Source organism: Mesocricetus auratus, unplaced genomic scaffold, assembly GCF_017639785.1.
Source record: "Mesocricetus auratus isolate SY011 unplaced genomic scaffold, BCM_Maur_2.0 Super-Scaffold_100025, whole genome shotgun sequence".
NCBI classification, from domain to species: domain Eukaryota; kingdom Metazoa; phylum Chordata; class Mammalia; order Rodentia; family Cricetidae; genus Mesocricetus; species Mesocricetus auratus.
The window spans coordinates 14,461,696-14,478,969 of NW_024429206.1; the positions used below are offsets into that span (position 1 = coordinate 14,461,696).

General features: G+C 52.7%; 1 protein-coding gene across 1 annotated transcript; it reads left to right on the forward strand.

Annotated features, from left to right (window-relative positions):
• Positions 1-2,788: 2,788 nt before the first annotated feature.
• On the forward strand, positions 2,789-17,250 carry Lrrc43 (leucine rich repeat containing 43). The gene is given in 13 exon segments (XM_040731645.1): positions 2,789-3,126; positions 5,811-6,071; positions 7,676-7,786; positions 10,055-10,194; positions 12,151-12,389; positions 12,871-12,920; positions 12,922-13,086; positions 13,467-13,846; positions 15,312-15,453; positions 15,655-15,768; positions 15,864-16,052; positions 16,355-16,388; positions 17,092-17,250. Coding segments are annotated over 13 exon segments (2,085 nt in total). The 5' UTR covers positions 2,789-2,994; the 3' UTR covers positions 17,220-17,250.
• The last annotated feature ends 24 nt before the right edge of the window (positions 17,251-17,274 follow it).

Genomic DNA, 17,274 nt, shown 5'->3' on the forward strand with positions numbered 1-17,274 from the left:
TTGTCAGCTCTCACTTTTCATGACCCCCTCCATGGTATGCCAGAATTCCAACCATTATTATGCCACAATGCCAATCATTTCAACTTCTTTCTGTGGAAACTGGATTCAGGTTCTTTGTGATACAAAACAGACTATCAAATGAGCTGTAGCCCAACCCCATTTCTACTTTCTTTTTTTGGGGGGGTGGTTCGAGACAGGGTTTCTCTGTGGCTTTGGAGGCTGTCCTGGAACTCACTCTGTAGACCAGGCTGGTCTCAAACTCACAGAGATCCTGCTGCCTCTGCTTCCCGAGTGCTGGGATTAAAGGTGTGCACCACCAACGCCTGGCTAATTTCTACTTTCTTAAGACCCCAGCTTGGGACTGCAGAGATGGCTCAATGGGTAAGTGATTGCTGTCCAGACACGAGGACAAGGTGCCCATAATCCTAGCTCTCCTGCTGAGGGCTGGAGGATCCCTGAAGCTGGTACATCAGTTAGCCTGGTTGTATGCACCTGTGAGCAGTAAAGAGACCCTCCCTAAACCAAGGTGGAAAGTGCGGACCTAGAGTTATCTTCCGAGTTCTACGTGAGGTGCCCCCACTCACACACAGCATTGTACATACAATAAAATGCAGTCTGAACTAGACATGGTTACACACACCTTTAATTCCAGCACTCAGGAGGCAGAGGCAGGCAGATGTCTGTGGGTTGAGACCAGCCTGGTCTACACAGTGAGCTCCAGGCTAGGAAGAGCTAGCTATACATGAGACCCTGTCTCCAAAAAAAATGAAACAAACAAAAATCCAATCTGGCAGAGCGGTGATAAACACAGCTGCCTTCCCAAACCTCTCTCTCCTCCTTCCGTAATGACACACTCTGTCCTTCTGACTGTGCCTCCTCAGGGTTCTAGGCTAAGCACCTGCATGCTTGGCTCTTTTCTTCATGGACGTGTCTCCAAGGCTTCCACCTTTGACCTATATTCTGTGCCCTTTAATGACCCCAAGACTGTCTTGACTGGACCTTAAACAGCACATATTCATAGAAGAGCCAGGGTGATGCCACGGGTGGATGCAAAGGGATGTGGCCTGGAAAAAGAAGGAGAGGTAAAACCCAGAGAAGATGGCTGGCTGCGGGGTTGGAGGACTAGGAGGGAACTGAGGGCAACTTGTAGGTTTCTGGCATAGACAAATGGATACCTGGCAGTGATGCGTAAGAGCACAGAGCAAAGACAGCCTTTGGGGCGTGAGGAAAGTAACTAATTCCATCCTGCCCCGAGGTGATGGAGCACGTAAAACACAGCTGGAGGCGGTTAGCAGTGCACCGGACTTGGATTTCCAACATAGAGGAGGGAACTAGAAATGCCCATTTGGAAGCCATCAGTATGTTATGCTTGACACAACTGCAAGCCTATGGCAGATAGCCACCAGAACAGGTGACAGCCACTTGTAGAGTCTTGGGACATGAGCCATCAGCAGAAGAAAAGAAAAACAAACAAAAATGGAAGGTGACTTGGTGTACAAGTCAAGAAGACACACCCAGGAAGGAAAGAGAAGGAAGCCGTCATGGAACAAGTTGAGAGGTGGTTTTCAAGCCATGGAAAGGATAACCCTGGACAGAGTCTGTAGGCTTGTAGACTTGAGGTCACAGGAGCTTTGTGAGGGAACTTTGAGGAAGTTGCTGGGGTGGAAGTCTCCCCGAGGCATCGAGGAAAAGGCAAGAGTCGACGGCATGGATGAGAAAGAAGACAAGTGGGGGTAGTGGGGGTGAGGACAGCAGGGGCGTCTTAGAGTCACTGGACTCTCCAGGGCTGGCCACATCCTGAAACCGAGGGGAAATCTAAACAAGCGCTCCAGATATTTCCGGGTGGTTACTTGTTACTTGCCTTTAACTTAAAACCACTAACCCGGGGAATGGAGACATGGCTCAGCAGTTATGAGCACAGGCTGCTCCTCCTGAGGACCCGGGTTCAGTCCCCAGGACGGACACGGCAGCTCACACCTGTCTGTGACTCCAGTCCTAGGACATCCAACACCCTCTTCTGGCTCTGTATGCACCAGGCTTGCACGTGGTACACACACTTACACTCAGGCAAAATACACAGTCAGTACATGTTTGCAAGACTGTAGTGAAGCCCCATACACAATAAACAGGTTATGAAGCCAGGCATGATGGAACATGCTTTGCAGCCCTGGGACTCAGGAGGTAGGGTAGAAGGATCGGATCAGGGTCCTCCTCTGCTATCCAGTGAGTTTGAAACCAGCCTGGGCTCCATGGATGAGTCTTGAAAACATCACAAATAAAGAAAAACAGGCATAAAAAAATCTTGCATGGGATTCCACCTTTGGAATAAGCCAACAAATGCACAGATACCCAAAGTGAATCGCTGTTTGCCACTGGCTGAGCAGATGGTAGGGTGCCTGTTTGCTTCATTGGTTTGTAACGTGAAGGAAAATGATTAGATCACAGTGGTAAAAACTAGATTACAGTTGCATTATGAATATATAAAAAATCACAGAATTGTGCACTTTGAATTTTAGGGTACACAAATCATACCTCATCAAAGATATTGCATTTCCGAATTAGTCATCTCATCCCATTAATTTCAGAGACCACAGTCGGAGAGCCCCTGCTATGTGGAGGTTGCTTCGGGGGATGGCAAGATAAGATTGGATAAGTCTAAAAATGGGTCTGTTCTCAAATGGCTCACCGATAGATCCGGAGAACCACACTGGGATCCCCTAATTGGAGTCCTAAAATGTTTACGCTTGGACTGATTTTTCCTCTTTAGATCCACCGAATGAGGACAACAGTCATCACTTTCCACAGACAATATTTGGGAGGATGGAAAGAATCCCCTAAGAGGCGCCCACCACCTGCTGTCGCAAGGTGCCTCCACCAGTCGAGTAGGAGCTCAGCTGGGGTCTTTGCTGCTGGGAAAGCTGGCTTCCACCTGCTCTTCCGCACCCAGGGTAACGCGTCTGGAGGTTGCCTAGCAACGAGCCTTCTTGAGGCAACATGGAGAGCATAGACTCCAGCGCGAGCAACGGGAAGATCGAGGACGGCGAACCCGGGACCTTGAGCACCGCCGTGCGTGAGCACCTGCAGAAGCTGTGTCTGCATGAATTCCCGTGTGGCACCGGGAGCTGGGTGCGTGCTCCCGCGCCGGGGGTGGGGGTTGGGGGAGAGAAGGATCCAGCAGGGGTGAACCTGGGACTGGACCAGAGTAGCTGCAGGGAGTAGACCGGAGTAGGGAGTACCTAGCTGGGAACTAGGCTGCCTTAGGGGTCAGGACTTGCTCAGATACAAGCCTGAGGGGAGGTTGGGATGTGGTCGTTTGGCACTGGCTGATTTGGGAGCTGGCGTGAACTGAGGAGACTGAACTCTGAAGGAGTTGAGGGACCAAGCATCCACCTTGCCTCGGGGCACCTACCCAGTATGGACTGATCCAGCCCATCAAGCTGACCTTTGGCCTCATGCTAGACTAGAACACCTGGCTGGCCAGGCTCCAGATGCCAGAGTGAAGACAAGTGGAGAGCCTTGGTCTCCCAACAGTTGGCTCTACAACTCCTCATGAGAAGATGTAGAGAAAATGGCTCCCCGGTGCTCTGGGGCTGTGGGACTCGCTTTTCCCTTTCTGAGGATCCAGTGGGAAGGGTCTTCTGTCCCGCCATCCCTGCCCCCTTTCCTCCTGTAGCAGTGCTGGACTTGGGACACCTCGGGTGCTCCATGACCTCTGCGCTCCTTCCAGGCTGAGGAGAGACTGAGGGAAAGACCGTCAAGGGAATGCCAACACAGCCGGGGAAAAACTCTGGCCCAGCAGGGCAGGAAGGTCCTAACCTGTTGCTTCATCTTGTGCATTCAGCCTGCTCAGAGAGCAGAGGGACCGATGTCACCAGCTGGGTGCACAGGGTGGGGGTGGGGATCGTGGCGAGACTTAGAGGTCCGTGGAATGTGGCTGTCAGCTGGGCCTCCCTGAGTAAAACTGCCCTTCCTACTGTGGAAGAAATCAGCCGCCCACCAGGGACACACTCCTTTGTTTAGTCAGCAGACGCAGGCTGAATGGCTACCCTGTGCTATGCAGTGTTGGAAGCTTTGGAACTTCAAAGATGGATCTAGGGAGAGAGATGTAGCTAGGTGTTTTCAGTAAGTGCTTGTCCAGGCTGAGGTCTTTAGTCCCACCCCCAGCACCAAACCAAGCCAAATAAAACAAGCCCAGAAAAATCCCAAGAGCCGTGTTTCAACCGTTGCCTGCAGGTGGTAGATTCTGAGGAGCAATTCGTCTTTTACTCACCAAAGCTCAAGTTTCACCTTTCACCTTCCCTCAGTGAATTCTCAGGTTCCCAGATTGCCCACCGAGCCTCTTGTACACACTTGCATTAAATGCCGTGTCAGACATGAGATCTCCTTCTATTCATCATGTTATTTTTAATCGTGTGTCTCTGTGTGGGCATGTGCACGTGCATGTTAGGACGGGCACGCTCAGGCTGGAAGACGGAATTGATCCCCTGAGGCCGGGATTACACGCGTTTGTGAGCTGCCTGACACAGGTACCGGGAACTGAACTTGGGTCTTCTGGAAGAGTGCCAAGTACTCTTAACCACTGAGCCCCTTCTCCAACCCTGAAATCTATTCTGTTTTGTACGTTCAAAGTTCCCAACTCCAGAGTGAAGTGAAAACAGGAAACTGGCATTTGAACTATCTGTGTCTTGCTGGCACACATCGGTAATGTTAGCACTTGGGAGACTAGGGCTGGAGGACTGAGGGTTCCAGGTCAGCCTAAACTGCACAGCCATGTTCTGCCCCCACAAATAATTACCGGGTACCAGGCACATAGCTCAGTCGGTAGAGTGTTTCCTGGCCTTCACAGAGCCCTGGGTTTGAGCGCCTACATCTCATCACACCTAGCGTAGGGTAGCATGTCTGTAGTCCCTCAACTTGGGAGGTGGAAGCAGGAGGGTCAAGGGGTTCAAGGTAACCATCTGCTACGAAGTGAGTTCAAAGTCAGCCTGGCCTACATAAGACCCTGTCTCAGACAGCCAGGACCAGAGCAATGGCTCAGGGGTAAAGTTCTATGAGTCAGTGATGGCTATTCTGGGTAACATCTGGAATAAACTAAAAATCCAGGTAGCTGGGTACATCTGTGAGGGAGTTTTTCCCTTAAATAAAGCCATCTGAAGTCATAAGGCCCACTTTTTGTTTTGTTTTTGTTTGTTTATTATTCTTTTGAGACAGGGTTTCTCTGTGTAGCCCTGGCTGTCCTGGAACTCACTTTATAGACCAGGCTGGCCTCGAACTCACAGAGATCCAGCTGCCTCTGCCTCCCAAGTGCTAGAATTAAAGGCATGCGCCACCACATGACTAGAAGACCCACTTTTAGTGGATCTATTAAGGTGGGAAGACCCACGTTTATCTGGGCCACACCTTCTCGTGGCAGCCCACTTGAAGAACATGGAGGAAGGAAGCTGGCTCTCTTTGCCTGCTTGTTCTTGCTCTCCCTGGCAAGCCCACTCCCTCACCAGCATCAGAGCTGCTCCTTTGGGATCTGGCACATGCTGAGACACCAGCTTTGTGGACTGGATCCTTGTTGGGTTCTTGGACCTTCCATTGGTAGACAGCCATTGTTGGACGAGTGGACGCCAGCCTGTGGGCCATTCTAAGTCCCCTGTAATCCTGTGTGGATGTGTGATTTCATATTCTGTAAATTCTGTCCCTCCAGAAAAGCCTGACTTGTACAGAGCCCCACACGCACTCGCTGTGGTGAACACACGAACACACACCCAGGCACAACACACTAAGTCGGGGTGAGAAGGCTTCCATCTCTCCCTCTGCAGAATAAGTCACGCTTCCTTCCTCAAACATGGCGAACCTGGAGGGACTTGGTCCCCAAAGAGGAGGAGACCGTGAGTGCGGGGGAAGAGACTGTGGAGGACCTGCTGGGCCTGGTGCGGAGCAACCACTCTCCTTGGGCTTTGATGAAGGACTCCAGCGCCGAGGACCAGTTCCTGAGAGAACTGGCCATCCAGCATCCACTGATGATCAAAGACACTTTCTTCTACTCCTACTTTCGGTCCCTGCGGGTGGTGGACAAGGGGGTAAGCACTGGTGGGGAGAGGCAGCCTCGGGAGGGCGCTGGTGCTGGGGGACCCTGTCTTTTAGAACTCTCCGTAGGTGTCAGGAGGGCCTCGCTGACCTTGGTTGTGTATCTCTCAGTCTCTAACCCCAGGGCAGCTGAGTCCTGCATCCTCTTTGGCTGACTCCTTGCACACTCTGCCGTGGGCCCTCCTAGTAAAGACTTTTGAAGGGACCACAGTGTTTCTTTTTACTTTGAAGTGTGAAGAGAGGGCCTGGAGAGGACTGGCTAACATCAAGCCAGCTGCTTTTGAAATGGCAAGGATGACAGGCCTCCTTGTGTCCTTTCTTCTCAAATGACCCACTTAGACCATTTTGTCTGGGACTTTCTGAATCCTGGGGAAACCCCCAATCCTGGGCACACTAGGAGACTTGGTCACTGTCAGCCTGGAAGGGCTTCTGATGTCCTTGAGGTCACAGGAAATGGGGATTCCTGGGTATGGTGGCGAGGCAGTCCTGCTCTATCTGACCCACAGTAATTCTGGAAGACCAGGCAGGACTAGTGCCGTATGATTTTCTTGGGAAGATGTAAAATTTAACAGGATGTGCCAATAACTCACTGAGGTTCATGTTGATGAGTATGGTGTTTATTGAGTTGCTTATAGAAGTGATGGATGCAGATCCTCCCCTCCCTACCCCACCTCCCTACATCCTTCCATTCTTCCGTTTACCAAAATCGTGTTGTGTTTGGCTCTGAGTTCACAGAAGGGTTTTTGCATACACGATTTCTCAGTACCACGCAGAGCTAAAGCAGTAGGGGTAGCTGCAAGGCTCAGGCAACAGGGCACAGACAAAACCAGACCACGCCAACGAACGTTTACATGTGCTCCAGGACCTCCGCTGGTCTCAGGAGACACTGTCTCACCAGGGGAAGGATGGCTTGCTTGCCTTAAAGAACAGCTAAATGGCAGCTTGCAGCAAGATGGAATCACCCCAACGACTGGCCCTCCTGCAGCAGTAGTTCCTTGGACTGTGTAGACAAAAGGATTCTTATTCTCCCAAGAGTCCAGTGACCTAACTTAGGAAAGACATGGGACACTGGGTCTGGAGATCAGAAGCCTGCTTTTAGAGTCAGGGCTGAGCTGCAAGAGCCCCTTAAACCCGCAGAGCTGTGCTGTGTGGGTAGTGATGTAGTTGGTGGAACTTGGGCTTAACTATGAGCAGCTGCGGAACTTTGACTGAGAGATGCCCCCCACAGGCGTCAGGTGCATGGGCACTTGTTCCCCAGTTCCTGTGAGAGGCACTGGAGCCTTTGTGAGGTGCAGCCTTGCTGAAGGAAGTCCATCACTGGTGGCCTGTAGCTTCACCCCACTTCCTTGTTCTCTCTGCTTCCTGCACGTGGTTAGCATGTGGTCACTCAGCTTCCTGTTTCTGCTGCCACGCCTTCCCCTCCATTCTGGACATCTAGCCCTCTGGAGGCATAAGCCAAAGCAAACTCTTCTTTAGGTGGCTTTGTGGTGGCATTTTGTCACAGCAGCAGAACAGTGGCTAACACAGCTGATGCCATCCTAATATGAATATGCTACCCAGCCTGCCAGGACCCTCCATTTCCCTTCCTTTCTTCCAGGTGAGTCTGGTGGACAAAGACCTCTTGAAATTTCTGAAGCTGGAGGAGTTGGTTCTGAGTGCCAATAAAATTGAGGAAATCGATGCTAACAATCTGCCCCCCACATTGAAGGTACAGGTTCTGTCTGTATGGGGTCTTACAGCCAGCAGCTCAGGGGTCCCTGCCCCAACCTGTCCCGCACGCTCTGGCTAGGGTGGCTGTGTGCTGAGACCCAGCCCCAGGCATTTACAACACAGGTCACGTTCCTCCAAAAGGTACAGAATCCTTCTGGACTCTGCAGCCCCTCCCTTCCACGGTGCATGCCCACAAGAACTGAAGGAAGGACTCGTGGGAGGAAGTTCTAGTCACCTAGAAAACATCACCTTAGATGAAAGAAGCTGGATTTTTAAAGAAAGAGTTTTTTTTATTATTTTCTTGTATTTTTTTATTTTTTGGTTTTTCGAGACAAGGTTTCTCTGTGGCTTTGGAGGCTGTCCTGGAACTCGCTCTGTAGACCAGGCTGGCCTCGAACTCAGAGATCCGCCTGCCTCTGTCTCCCTAGTGCTGGGATTAAAGGCGTGCGCCACCAACGCCCGGCTCTGTTTTCTTGTATTTTATGTACAGTAATGTTTTGCCTTTATGTGTGTCTGTGTGAGGGTGTTGGATCCCCTGGAACTGGAGTTACAGACAGTTGTGAGCTGCCATGTGGGTTCTGGGAGTTGAACCCGGGGCCTCTGGAAGAGCAGCCAGTGCTCCTAACCACTGAGACATCTCTCCAGCCCCAAGAGAGAGATCTTACATATATTTGCACTTAATGAAATATGTAGAAGTGAAAAGTCCACAGAAACAAAAGTCCAGGAGAAGTCTTGGGTAGGAAGGACCAGGAGAACTTACTGCTTAGTGGGACCTTTGTTTGCTTGTTGTCTTTCTTTCAGATATCCGTTTAGGTGAAGATGGTAGCTGATGTTATGAGTGTAATTAGTGCCTGTGGATTGTACACTTGGCATTGATAAAAATTTACCATGTTAAACAAAGATGAGGGTTAAGGAGATAGTTGTCACCAAAGGGATTGCCCTGCAAGCATGAAGACCTGAGCTGGGGCCCCAGAACCCATGTGAAAAATGTGGGGTGTGCTTTTAATGTCAGGGTTGGAAAGGCAGAGACAGGGATCATTGAGACTGTTGGGGGGCCCCCAGCCTGTCTATATAGTAAGTTCCAGGTCAGTGGGAGACAGCCTCAAAAAACAAGGGACGTGGCTTCTGAGGATGCTGAGGCTCTCTTCTGACTTACAGACAGACAGACAGACACGCACACACACACACACACACACACAGGCATACACACACAGACACACAGACACACAGACACACACACACACACACATGCTCAAATAATATACACACAAAACAGAGTAAAAGGGTAGACCACACTTCATCCTGAGTCTTCAGCTAAGCATATCAAAATGGCACCACAGAAGTTCAATGCCGAGAATAGCAGTCTTAGTGCCGTGTCTCGGCCCAACTCAAGACAGTCCCAGAGGGGCCTTAGGCACCACGTCCACGTGAAGGAAAGAACGCTACTAAAGCAGAGTTTATTCTGTGGCCGCCCACCCTGTCCCTGTGGATTCCCATGGACTAAGAAAGTGCTTGGGTGTGAGTTCAAGGACAGCCTGGTCTCCAGAACAAGTTCTAGGATAATCAAAGCTACACAGAGAAACTCTGTCTTGGAAAAACAAAGCAAAAACAAAACCAAAGACTCCAGGCTGTAAGCATCTGATCCCCACCACTCCCTACCACCTCCCCTTCCAAACTGTAAACAACCTTCCCTTCTGCTAGGGTTCACCCTGCCCCCCCCCCATTCCCTTTCTCTCTTGAGACAAGGTGTTGCTGTGTAGTCTGGGCTGACTTGGAATTTGCATTGTAGCCCAAGCTAGGCAGGAAGTCAGAGCCTTCTGTTTCTGGGCCCTGAGTCCTGGGCTATAGGTACACAGCGCCTCACCCACTCTTCCTACGTTAGATTGTTAGGATTTCATTATTTTGTGCTTCGGTGCCTGTGTGAGGCCAGGGGACAGCTTTACAGTGGTTTCTGTCCTTCCACCTTGGGATTTGGGAACCGAACTCTGGTCCTGAACTCTATCCTCCTGCCTCCGCCTCTCAGATACTGAGGTTACGAGAGCACGCACACCATCATGCTGGGTTATCTCAGTACTAGAGGTAGTACCTGGGTCCAGCACATGCTAGGTGGGGCCTCTACCAACCGAGCTGCAGCCCAGCCTCTTACTGCATTTTTTAAAGCAAGTTGGCAACACAGACTCCCTTCTGCTGTGTTCCCCAGGGCAGCACTAGGAGCCGGGTGTGTGAGACAAACCCCTGCAGTCATGGCTGGCCTGTCCTTTCTCAGGTGCTGGAGCTTTATGGCAACTTGATCACCAGCATGGCGTGTCTGTGCTCGCCCGCACCCCCCAGCCTACAGCACTTGGGGCTAGGCCACAACAAACTGATGGGCCATCAGGAGAGTCTGTTTGTCACCTCTCACAACTGGTAACTTGGGAGGACGGAGGGAGGGAGAGCCGTCAAGAGAGGTGTGGGTGCCTCGGAGGACTCAGCTTTTGCGTATTCTGTGACTTCTACATGGCTGCTAAACCCACACTAGGATTTTATTCTCACTCAGTCACAATGTCCCACTGAAGTCTGGGGGTGACAAGGATGACAGGGGCTGGTGGCCATGAGTGGAGCCCACAGTTTATGACAGGGTCCTCAGCTTAGCCCTGTGACATTTCTGCTGATCCCGTCTGGGGGACACTTAGCACACTGTTCTCCTGCTGCTCGGTCTCTGCCTCTCCCTGCCCTTCCTTGTGGAAATCAAAAGTCTCTCCAGGCAGAGCCCAAAGTCTTCTATGGGGACAGTGGTCTGAGAACCACTGTCTAGAGACAACTCTTGGGTGCTCCATTGTACTGAACATCCATTAGACTTCGTGCAGGGCACCCTACCGCCCGCCCCCCCATTTTTTGTCTCCTTGGTGGATTAACAGTGGAAGCTTTCAAATTCGGGATGTGAGAAGTGCGAAAAGATCCAGATACCATTTATAAAAGGCCACTGCGGGCAGGAAGCCGGCCCCTGGGAGAAGCCGCAGGGTTTCAGCTCCTGTGGGTATCTCTATAGGTGGAGTTTTATGCTGACCCCTTCCCCTTCTGTTTCCCCTCCCCTCTCCCCTTCCCTTCCCCTCCCTCCTTTCTTTTGAAGACAGGATTTAATGTAGCCCAGGCTTGCCTTAAACTCAATGCATATCTGAAGACACGGTAAACTCCCGATCTCCCCCCTCACCCCAGTATTTTAAGGATGGTCCAGCCATTCCCTCTTGGGGATGGAAGGTGCCGTGGAAAGGGAAGGCCCTCTCTGGCTGACCTCAGGCGTCCTCCCTTCTCTGCTACTCTCGTCCAGTCTGCCCAGTCTTGGGCTCACTGGGATCCCTTCCTCCCCCGTCTACTGCCTTCAGCAAACAGCACAGAGAGGAAACCGTGTACTTGATCTTGCTGGGACAGCCAATTTAGGTTCATGCCATTGACTGAGGGCAAGCATCTGGCTTTTTGATTCAAAATATGTATCATAACCTTGGGCTTAATGCCAGCTCTGCTTTCACAAAAAGCTTGCATGAAACCCATTTTTCGCTGTTAAAAGGGAGATCTTTCCCGGGAATCCATTTCTCCTGAGTTCTCTTGAGGAAGGATGACATTGTGCCAGGCCTGTGACGATCCCCTGCATTGTTCCTCTTGCGCTTTTCCAGGGACTGGCCAATGACCATCATAGCAGAACAGGGCACGGCAAGAGGGGCCCAGAGGAGAAGAGTGAAGAGGCTGGGTCAGCCTGTGAGAAGGCACTGGGTGACCATGGCAGTTGGTGTGACAATATTCCCTGCTGCTGCTTTGGCCTCTGGCCTCAGAGTCAGTTGTTCCGCAGTTTGTGGCCTGGGGCAGAGCTCTGCCTGCTCCTGAGTCTTTGTCTCTCCTGGATGCCCTGGCTTCGTCTTTGCCCACCAGTCTGTGTCATTTGCTCGTGCGAGCGTATTCTCCTCTCCTAGCCCCTAGAAAGTGAGCAGGTGCGCTCCCTGTGGCCACGGCCATGGTGGCTTTGAAGAGAGATCTCCAGCTCAGCATCTCTGGATGCCACAGCCTGGTGCACCTTCCTTTCAGGCCCCACACTCGCCCTTCTCCCTTACCTACTACCCTCCGGCAGCGACGTCCAGCAATGTCTGCCAGTGGGGGTCTGCGGAGAACATTCTAGAGGCGCGGCACTAGGCTGATATTTAACAGAGGGAAGTACAGATGGGAAGTGTGGTGGGAAGGGCTGGGAGAGTCCATGAGCATAGTCTGTGTTCTGGAAGAGAAAGGAAACACGGGCTCAAGAGCTACTCTGGGTCCAGACAAAAGCTATGAGGCCCAGAGTGCTGAGTCATCACTCACTCAGTTCCCCAACCTGCATCTTGGCCAACCTTCCAGGCCCAAACTCGTCTCCCTGGACCTGGGCTTCAACGACTTGACGGACCTGCAGAGCATGTTAGAGGGTCTCAGAACCTTGCAGCACCTGAGGCTGCTAATACTACAGGGGAACCCAATGGCTCTGGTGCCTCACTACCGCGGCTTTACTGTGGACAGCCTGGCACACCTCTGCGTGCTGGACGACATCACCGTGTCCCCCAGCGAGAAGCATCAGTTCCGGGGACTCAGCATTCATGGGGGTAGGTGCCTCAGACAGCCCGGCCTCAGCTTTGCCCACCCAGGTCCTCTAGGCTAGCCCACAGCTCCCCACTTGACCCTGACCCTGGCCAGGCACACTAAGCACCTCACTTGGGCTTCTCTGTGTGGGACGCTGTGGTGGGGGGGGAGGGGCGGCTTCTGGTCTTCCTGGCTCTTGTTTCTATGGTGGCCAGACATCACCCCCTTGTGGCTCCTGATACAAGGTGCATCAGAGCCCTTTGACATCCCGGTGGTGGTGGTATCCACAGTCACAGGTCTCACCTCTCCATCTCTCAGAACTGTCTCCGCCGGGCACCTCTTGGCACCCCATTTGGCAAATAGGCAAACAAGGCTTATCCCCAACTCACTCCCGTGGAGCTTGGCGGAGACGCGCCTCTGGCTGGCGGGTGGGGAGGTCATCAGACCTGTGCCTTTGCTTTGCCTAGCCCAGCCCCGTCTCAGCCCTGCGGTTACTCCTTGCAGACCTGTTGGCACGTGAGGCACAGTTTGTGGTAACTGTTGGAAATGTCAGGGGGGGTTATGGACTCCTCTGTCTTGGACCCAGAGCCAGGACCTGATGGCCCTTTCATAAGCTACAGCTATTATGTGACCTACGATTTTGTGGAAGATGAAGAGGGCGGAAGGAATGCGGTCCCCAGTGGGATGGCAGAGACGCAACCAGAGAGCGATCTGGCTGAGGTGTGTCCCGCCTACCTGGGCAGCAGAGTGGGCTTCACACAGGCCTGCGGGCTTTGGTGTGCACTTAACAACTTTTTAGCCCCCCCCCCCAAATCTTCAACATAGAATCACGTCCCCCTCCATGCAGGGACCTGGTTTCTGGCTGATATCCCCTCCCCCAGGCAGGGTGAGTCTCAGCCACCTCACCTCCTGTCCCTGAGGAAGCAGAGCAGATGTTTACCCTCCTGTCAGTTGTCCCTGGTCCCACTCTAGACGTTTTACAAAGTCTCCTGCCCGGCTCAGCCTGCTTGAGACTTGGCGTCCAACCCATCTCCAGCACCACATTTGCTGGTGTCAGCGGACTCTCCCCGGGATAACAGCCTGTTTGTCCTTGCCCCCAGATTGTCCAGCCCTCCTCCAGCATGGAGCAATTAGATGAGGAGGGTCAAGAGATGGGCGGCGAGGAGGACCAACAGGATCTGTTGGAGGACCATTCAGGGCCCCAGCGCCAGGCCCGACAGGCTCGCCTGGCCCGCCAGGGTGGCCGCCGTAGGTCTCATCCAGAGTCTCCTGAGGGCATGTCCAAGGAGATGTCTCAGTTTATAGCTGAGGAGATGAATGAGATGGCCGATGACTCCGAAGAGTCTGGGATAACAGATATGGAGGAGTCGGAGACGACCATTTCCATCCACTCCGCCCCCCTGCCACAGTCGATTGACTCTTCAGAAGAACTGTCCAAGCTGCGACCGCGCATTGATGTACCGCTCGGTCCAGCCCCAGGGTAAGGGGAGAAGGCGGAGCAGCTTCCCTTGACCGCTGCGCCACAAAGAACTGCCAAGGCTGTCTTCTGGTCAGCTGGCCTGCAGGCTGTGAGCTAGTGGTAGCTTTGGGCTTAGCCACAGACCCTTCTCTGGAGCCCTTAACCTTCCACTCAGTGCAGCTGAGCCCCAGATGCCTGAGGGTGGAGGACAAAACTCTCCTGTCAACACAGCTTCCACCTCAGCTATTGGAATCCGATTCTTATAGCTTTTATTTTAAAAACAAAACAAGGGCCGGGCGTTGGTGGCACCTGCCTTTAATCCCAGCACTCTGGAGGCAGAGGCAGGTGGATCTCTGTGAGTCCGAGGCCAGCCTGGTCCACAGAGCAAGTGCCAGGACAGCCTCCAAAACAATACAGAGAAACCTTGTCTTGAAATACAAAACAAAAAACCATCTCAAACGTGCTTATTTTCTATATATGAGTGTTTTTTCCTGAATGTACATGAGGGTACCGCATGTGTGTCTGGTGCTGGAGGAGCCCAGAATGCACAGCATCGTCGGGAACAGGAGTTATAGCTGGTTGTAAACTGCCATGTGCATGCTGGGAACCATACCTGGGTCTTCTGGAAGCAGCAGCTGGTTCTCCTAATCTCCAAGCTATGTCTCCAACCTCTTAGCTTTTCAATCCATCTAGGATGTGTTCATATAAAGTGTAGCAGGGCACTGGCTTCAAGACAATAGGTTCTTGGTTTTGTTTGCAGTGCTAGAGTCTGAAGCAAGAACCCCATCCTACTAGACAAGTGCTCTATGGCGGAGCCCTTGTTTCACTACAAAGACTCACTAAGTTTCCCAGGCCAGCCTTGAACTTGGGGTCCTCCTGGCTCAGCCCCCTGAGTAGCTCAAATTCCAGGCACCACCAGGCTTAACAACCAGGTTTTGGTTGCCCAGTCAACCAATTTTCATGCCTGAGCATGTGCTGTCGGTCCAGCCCGGCCTGGAACTCACAGAGATCCGCCTGCCTCTGCCTCCCGAGTGCTGGGATTAAAGGCGTGCGCCACCACCGCCCGGCTGATTTTTTTTTTTAAATTGGGAGTTGAGCATAGTGGTACAGACCTACAAATTCCAGCATTTAGGAATCGGAGACAGGGGGATTACTTCAAGTTTGAGATCAGCATTAACTATTTAGTGAGTTCCAGGCAAGCCAGGATTACAGAGTGGAACTTCCTATCAAAACCAAATCCAAACAAAAACCTTTGTGGATTCCAGCTGGTGAGCATCAGTTGCTCCACACCAAGCATGCCCAGAAGGAATTGTCGGCTCAGTCATTTGTCAGTGTTTCTTCCCAGCCTTTTTGGTTCCTCTGCCCGGCCCAGGTCTTGGCCTTCGCCGTTTGTGGGTGTTTGCTGTCTTCTTTGGCGTCCCTGGCAACCTTGTCAGGTGGCCAGCACAGCCCCTGACAATTACAGCACGTGTCTCTTGTCCCCAAGGACAACCCTCTTCAGCACCGTCCGAAAGCCTTGGACCGACGTCATCCCTTGCAACTATGAGATGAAGCACACCCTCAAGGAGCTGGTGCGGGCCAAGGCCTTCCTGCTGGCGGGGACCACCGTGACAATCGTAGAGGAAAAGGTGGGCAGAGCAGGGCCGCTGGCCTCTCGTTGGCTGGAGTGTCCAGTGTCCACGCCCTTTCCAATGACCTTCCTGGCTCCTGCTGTCATATCCCTGCCCCCTCCTTCGATGCCTCTCAGAGCATCTCCCGAAGGGACAAGGTGGGCCGGGGCCGGGTAACCAGCCTCCCCTGCCCACCTCAGCCTGGATCTTGTCCTCTAGATCCTCTCCTGGCCCGTGATGCCAACTCCTGTCGAGAGCCCCTTGCCTGCCAAGAAGGGGAAAGGAGACAAGAGGGAGAAAGAAAAGAAACAGAAGGCAGAGGAGGCAGCCAAGGTAACCGCAAGGCCTGCTTGGGTCACCTCAGGGCGGGGAGGGGAGTGCCCGAGGCCCAGCCCTGCTCATGCCTGTGCTTGTGGCCTTGCCCACAGGATAAAAAGGGACTCAGGAAAAAAAAGGAGCCTCCCAGGGAGCTTCGTCAGGACCCGCCGGTGCTGCGCGCGCTGGGTAGCGGCCTGGTGTACCTGGAGCCCTTGCTGGCAGGGGAGCCAGCAGTGACCACCGTGTGTAATTTTGGGGTGGTCCGCACCCTTGAGTCTGACAAGCTGACTTTTGCCAGGGTACTGAAGGGTCCTCGGTCTTGTCCTTCCGTCTCTGCCTACGCTCTTCCTTCTTTATGGATGGCTTGCTGGGCCAGGCAGGGATAGGGTGACGTCATGGGTGGTGACACCATGGAGGGTCCTGGTTGTATGTCAAGGCTGCTGGGCACCTTTGATGATGTGGCCCAGGTCAACCACCCTCCTCAGCAGGAGCGCCCAGTCCCTGGGTGAATCCAAGGCCCAGGGAGGGGTGGGTGTCCCCCAGAGTCAGCCTCTGGGCTGGCATCAGTCCTAGCGAGCCCCTGGCTTTGTGGTTCTTTCAGGATTCAAAGAAGATAAAGAAAGTTCCCAAGAAGGGTAAGCCCCACCAGCGGCCACTGAGGGCAGGGTGGGGACTGAGGCCAAGGGGCCATCCTGGGTGGAGAACCACAGGAGTGACAGCTGCAGAAGCATGGCTGCCAGCTGCAGGCTGTGATGTGCTGGGAAGGGCACTGGGCGGGAGCTGAGGTGGGCTGAGTCTTTCTGGCTCAACCCTGCTCTCCCAGGCCGATGCTCTGTGAACACCTGCATTTCTCAGCTAGGTCCTTCTCATGTTGGAGCTTTATAGTTTCCTTCCTTCACCTCCCCACCCGTCACCTCTTGCTTCTTTTGGCTACCTGTGTAGCCCAGGCTAGCCTGGAACTCAGTTTCCTGTGTGTTAGATTTCAGAGTTTTTGTTATTATTGTTCTTGAGTCAGGGTTCTGTGCGCCACCACCACCCTAATCTCAGTGTCTTTTCTGCTTTTTCTTTCTTTTTAATTATTTATGAATTTATTTTGTGTGTGTGTGTGTGTGTGTGTGTGTGTGTGTGTGTGTGTGTGTGTGTGTTTCCGAGGCAGGGTTACTCTGTATTGCTTTGGAGGCTGTCCTGGAACTCACAGACATCCGCCTGCCTCTGCCTCCCGAGGGCTGGGATAAAAGGCGTGCACCACCAACGCCTGGCTTTTTTTTTTCTCTATTTTTTAAATTTAAATTAGAAACAAGCTTGTTTTACATGTCAATCGCACTTTTATTTTCTTAGAAAAGTCAAAAATGGCGATTCCGACCTTCGAAAGCATGTATCAGCCAGAGCCCCTGACCGTGGAGATCCAGATCCAGCTGCATCAGTACCGCTCCGTGGAGGAAGCTTTCCTCAGTCTGGTTGACTAGCCGGGAGAGTAAAGGATGCTCTGCGGCTGGAGCCTGGTTGTCTCTCTGGCCGCTG